Source organism: Conger conger, chromosome 16, assembly GCF_963514075.1.
Source record: "Conger conger chromosome 16, fConCon1.1, whole genome shotgun sequence".
NCBI lineage: Eukaryota > Metazoa > Chordata > Actinopteri > Anguilliformes > Congridae > Conger > Conger conger.
Window position 1 is genome coordinate 4,776,522 of NC_083775.1, and position 6,111 is coordinate 4,782,632.

Consider the following 6,111-nt stretch of genomic DNA (forward strand, 5'->3'; position numbering starts at 1 on the left):
ATATATTACGGAACTGACACAGAAAAGGTTTGTTACATGTTTTTCCACAATTCATTTAAAATGAACACGTAGCTGGATTTAGTCAACGAGTTAGACATGCTGCCCATACTTAAAATACACAAAATATATTGACTCTGTAACCACCAGTGATTTCTGAGGGATTTCCCATCACGGCCGATACAAAGCAGACACTTTTATTGAAAAACATCAGCCGTTACACAACCGATCCTTCGTAGTCCAGACAACAGCAGGTTTCAGGTTCACATGCCAAGGTGGTTGCCCTGACGACAGATGCCTGCTGGGCAAAGAACGTAGAGCTCTAAACATAAAACCCGAATGAAATATACACTATAATTAATACACTATAATTATAGCAAAGTCAGGTAGTGCTTAATGTTCTTCCCTCATTCACATTAACGTGTCCCTTTCTTTGAGACGCATGATATACATTTATTATGTATGTTACAACTGCATTTGATTAATCTACGACTGGATATCATCATCAAATACCGTTTCAAAACAAATGTCCGTACAGGATACACAGGGTTACACGGGGAACATCGTAAAAACAAGGCTCTTCTCTCCCAGGGTCACTCCGACGCAATGCGGTCTCTGCGCGTCTGTGAACGTACAGTAAGAGAGCTCTTCTTCTGTGGTGCTAATGAAACGTGACTCGTCAGCGTGCGTCTCGTGGTCCTCCGGGGGTCCGTCTGTATTGGTCTGCCGTCCAATTCAATTATTCCCCCCTTCACACAGCGTTAATAAGCCATTTCCCTTGCGCCGGTTAGCCTGCTGGCTATTCCTCTTAATTACGGTCCTTTCTGCCTGGCTGGAGTCCAGGGTGTTCGGATGTGGCCTGAGAGCTTGAGGTCAAAGCCATTACCCGTCTCCAGGGAGACGCAGCGGCAACAACTGAGATGTATTGGATTATTAATAGTCACCGAAGTGTCCACACATCCCCCCCCCCCCCCCCCCCCCCAGTCTTTCAGTACATTGTGATGCCAGGGGTGCATCCCAATACTCAAAGAATGTGTCCTCGTCTCCTCCACTCGTCTCCTTCTGTGGAAGTATGGGGGGGGAGGAGACAAGTGGAGGAAAGGAGGATGCATTTTTTCAGGGTATTGAGATGCACCCCCGCTGGCTGGGGCCTCTCTCTCATGAATGCTCTTTCCCCGGTCATCACTAGGGTGGCCTGGCCCTCCCCATAGATGGACTGTAGACTGTGACTAGAGCCAGAGATATTTGTGAGAGAGAGAGAGAGAGAGAGAGAGAGAGAGAGAGAATGAATGAATGAGAGAGAGTGAATCAGCAGTGACGCAAACTGATTCACAAAGCATTACTGTGTTGTCTTAATAGCAATAATAACTTTAAAAAATTGGCACATGGTGAGACATTAGATGTGTAGAAAAAACACTGATTGCGAGTACATTTTCAGGTGGGAAAATATGATTGACTTTGTATTTTCACCGTATTTGATACCGTGGACTTGCATTGAAAGGGGTGACTGACACAGTGACTCTGGGGGCCAACCGCACTGGGGCGAGTGAGCAACGTCTCTCAGCAACGTCTCTCAGCAACGTCTCCCAGCAACAGCCCAGGAAACGGGGGCGGCCCGTGGCGTAGCGGTTAAGGTCCGTGACTGGGGCCCGCAAGACTGATGGTTCAATCCACGATAAGATCCGCACAGCTGTCGGGCCTAGAGGGGGATTGGCTCCTGCTTAGTCTAATAAACTCTATGTATGCTTTTGATAAAAGCATCAGCCAAATTATGTGTCATGAAATGGGCTTGAAAAACGTCTGGCCAGGCTCTCTGTCACACGAATGCACTTCCTCTCGTGGCCACCAGGGCGACCTGGTTCTCTGTCACATGAACGCAGTTGCTCTCGTGGCCACCAGGGTAGCCTGGCTCTCTGTGACACAGACGCAGTTCCTCTCGTGGCCACCAGGGTAGCCTGGCTCTCTGTCACACAGACGCAGTTCCTCTCGTGGCCACCAGGGTAGCCTGGCTCCCTGTCACACAGACGCAGTTCCTCTCGTGGCCACCAGAGCGGCCTGGCTCCCTCTCACACGAACGCAGTTCCTCTCGTGGCCACCAGGGCGGCCTGGCTCTCGCGGCGGCGCTCCCTCCTCTGCCTCTCTCGGCGGAGCTTCCAGCAGGCCACGCTAGCGGCGAGCAGCAGCAGCCCGGCCGACAGCAGCACCAGGCCCAGCACGGAGATGGTGGAGCCGTGCGTGTTGAAGGCGTAGGCCACGCCGGTGACCACCACGCCGGCGATCAGCACCACCACGCCGAACGGCACCGTGCAGCGGTAGCACGAGAGATCCGCCCCGCCCGTCGCCGCCGTCAGCTGCACGTCGCGCACCAGCGGCGAGGTCGCTATGGTTACCGCGCGCCCGTCGCCCCCGGCGACGCCGCCGTCGCCGCCGCGCGTCGGCGTCTTCTCCTCGTCCGGGGCCGCCGCGGGCGGCACGCCGGGCGCTTTTACGTCGTCGCCCTCGCGCTGCTCCGTCATGGCCGGTAACGCCGCGGTGGGGTCACGAGCGAGTCGCTACGCCCTCTGCTGGACCGACTGGCTCATGACTCTGAATCTGTAGGGTGAAAGACACAAGGGTGTTTTCTACAATATAAAAATGGTTTTTTTTTTTCGGTTTGTCTATTTTGTTTGTTTACTTATTGCACAGGAATAAAAACGATGCTTCAAAGAACGAACATAGTCTTAGGCCCAACATGTAAAATATCAATAGCGCTATCCCTGTATTTGCTGAATTACCATCATTTTATCTCATTTCAGTTTAGCAGCTACGTAGCAATATAGTTTTGGGTCCTGAGTCTGGAAGGCTTGTGGGTTTGATTTGGGGGTTGTGGGTTCAACTCCCAGCTGGCGTGCTTCAGTTGTACCTCTCAGTACAACGTCCAGCTGTGACTGTGTGCAGAAATGTGACCCGTATAAGAGTGGCTGCTAAATGCTGAAATATGACGCCAAATTACAAGGTAAAAAACGTATATCATGAACATGATGTAACATAATGACGAACAGGCCATTCAGTGTGCCTACTGCTTTCTTTGCCTAAAAGATAAATAGTATCGACTGAAATCACCCATAAATCTCCTTTGACTAAGCTTGAAGAGATCAAGTATGTAAATTATTTCCTCATAACTTTTATCTTTTATACATGGAATCAATCTGGTTGCCCTTCTTTGAACCTTTTCCAGCACCTCTATATCTTTCTTGTAGTATGGTCCCCAGAACTGCACACAATACTCTATGTGTGATCTGACAAAAGTATTGCATAAGGAGAGTATAACTTCCTTAGATTTATACTCAATACTCTTGGCTATGTATTTTAGCATCCTGTTGGCCTTTTTTTTAATACTGCTACCGCACACTGAAAGGTTTAGTCTTGTTCCAGACTGTATTTAATCATCTATATTAGATTGCAACAAAAGGGGCAAAGCAACCATTAGATGGTTTCATGAAAGGGAAAGGGTGGGCGATGCAGGAATGCTCTTGTACGCTTGTCCGTCAATTACTGATCGGCCTTCACAGAACTCCATATTGGCAGTCCACTATGTTCATGAGAGAGAGGGGAGCAGAGAGAGAGGGAGAGTGACTGTGTGTGTGTGTGTGTGTGTGTGTGTGTGAGAGAGAGACGGAGAAGAGAGACAGACTAAGTATGTGTGTGAGAAAGAGACTGAATGAGAGACTGTGTATAACAATGGATGTAGTTCCTGTACTGTTCGCCCCAAAATGAATGTAGAAACCCTCAAATTGGGGCTAAAGTTCTGCAGCTGAGCTCCACACGGTCATTGTTCTGTTTCAGCTGTTTGTTTGCTGGAGTGCGGAGAGGAAGCAACAGGGGATGTGTCGCTGTCCAAATAGTTATGGACAGCACTAAATATTTTTCTTTCTTTTTTTTTTGCCTATCAACTTGTCATTTATAATTCATGATGGTTATTCATTGTTTTTGTAATTAATGTTTTTTAAATATGTCCTATGCTTCAGCATTGGCAAAGTTTTTTTTTTAGTCATGCCAATAAAGTTCAATGAGGAGAGGATGATTGATGGGGGGGGTGGGGGGTGTACGGTAGAAGATAGTTTTGGCCGCCTTTCCCTCTGTGTTTATACTTAGTTTTTTTGGCATTGGACACACGCTATGTATCCTTAGTGTTGCTTCCAGAATATTATCAGATAACTTCTGCCTTCTGGGTGGCAGTATGTGGGGATGAAATTTCAATTTCAAACAATGGGCCCATGTTGGGAGCCAAATCATTGATACCTTCTGGAATACAGATGATCAAAGCTTCAATTACACTATCTCCCCAAGCGAAAGCACAGCTGAACTTTATGGTTATAAAAAAATATTAATTATCTCGGATATGAATGTTTCGATAAACACAGAATACACCTCAGAAGCTAATTAATGATCATTGAAATGTACTAAAAACACACTTCAAAAAACAACAATGTAGTTTAGCTTTTTTTCCCCAAAAGGAGAAGGACGAAATACAAATCAAATTATATAATACATTTTTAAGGGAGTGGAATAACAGTTACTTTATAGTACGTAATAATAGTTATTTTCCTAAAGTTATACGTTAGCGAGTAATTGTAGTTTAACATATTAATATGTTTAACTATTATTTGCAGAGCAAGGTAAATTTGTCTTTCCAAGAAAGTTACATGTTAGAAGGAAAGTGTAAATATGTCCTATGTTTACGTTAGCAACGACGGCTATAGAAACGCACGTCGTTCAATTCAAATCAGGTCGCTGTGTTGTTTATGTGTAAATGTGAGTATACCCATGCAACCTCTACTTGGACCGCAACGATTTTAGAGCAAAAACGAACACTCACCGTTGTTGCGCAAGTTTTCTCACTTGAAGACTTGTCCTCATCGTAGAAAGTAACGGATTTCCCAAATTCCCCAAAATTATGTTCGTTTTTTTTCTAGTCTATGCAAAACAGATAAACGTTTGTTGTTCTGGAACGAAAAAAAAAACGGAGACTACCGAAGCACAAGACAAAAGATCTACAGTAAATCTCTCGGAGTTGAAATACGTCCTGACTTTCCTGCGGTGTCAGTGTCCACTCGAGCTGGCGACGCCGGCAGTTGGAATTTGAAACTCATTCATCGGGTGTCTGGTTCACGCGCTTCCTTCAGGAGACGCGTTTGCTCCCATTATACTGAAAGGTCTCTGACTCAAAGGGGAGTTTTATTTGCGGGGAAGACAGACAGACACACACACACACACACACACACACACACTAACCTGCTGAAAAAAACCAATACGGCTCAATATGGTTTGCCCGGCTCAAGCTATGTTTTGAAACAGCTCGTAGCTGGGATTTCAAACTTGTTCATAGCTGGATTTTACACCAGGTTAGGCACATACACACATTTTAACCCTCTCACCTGGCACATGAGGTGTACTGCCCAACATGTAAGTCCTGGATGTATATCTGAATAGCGCATCCCTGATGAAAAGGTGATGGCTCCAGCCAGCATGTATATCATGCATCTCAAGCTGGTCTGGAGATGGTCAAGCTGGCAACAAGATTGTTGGAAGAGCAACCATGTTCGCAAGACCATGTCTAGCTGGTGAGACTGCTTGGTGCAAACCACAGACCATCACCGAATTCCTGATGGTATCCAGCTGGCAGGAACTGGGTTCCAGCCAGATTCCATCTGAGGCTGGTACCTGGACATTCCACCGGGGGTATTTCTGACACCAGTACTTCCAATATTTCTACCAGTAACTGTGCGGACGACAGCATTCACAGTGCGACTTAGCACATTGTTTCAGAGCTACTGAAATAATTCACAAATACTTGGAAGCCAGAACTTGACTAACAACGTGCCAAATTAATTTGACATAAGTTCTGAATTTTTGTCTTCTTGCGTTCACACCAGACCCAGGGATGGCCCACCCATGCATTTGTGGGTCGATTCCAAGTTGAGTCACCATGTTACAATTGTTTGTTTCACTGAACTCAGAATCTTAGTGCTTTAGCCACCATGAACTGTGTGTGGTTAGGTACACTCTGTCCGAGGTCAGGGGCAGCAGTGTGATATTATGGGTAGGGAGCAAGGCTCCTATAGAAAGCAGGTT

The 6,111-nt window shown here is 46.3% G+C and overlaps 1 protein-coding gene across 1 annotated transcript; it reads right to left on the reverse strand.

The window, feature by feature from the left end:
- Positions 1 to 965: 965 nt before the first annotated feature.
- Positions 966 to 5,171, reverse strand: LOC133114909 (transmembrane protein 100-like). Its single transcript, XM_061224601.1, has 2 exons — positions 4,856 to 5,171; positions 966 to 2,589 (listed from the first exon to the last, which is right to left on the reverse strand). The coding sequence occupies exon 2, from the start codon at positions 2,511 to 2,513 to the stop codon at positions 2,064 to 2,066; it is 450 nt and encodes a 149-aa protein (XP_061080585.1). The 5' UTR covers positions 2,514 to 2,589; positions 4,856 to 5,171; the 3' UTR covers positions 966 to 2,063.
- Positions 5,172 to 6,111: the final 940 nt, after the last annotated feature.

Coding starts and splice junctions, on each gene's coding strand:
- LOC133114909 (XM_061224601.1), bottom strand. CDS start 2,513: ATGACGGAGCAGCGCGAGGGCGACGACGTAAAAGCGCCCGGCGTGCCG.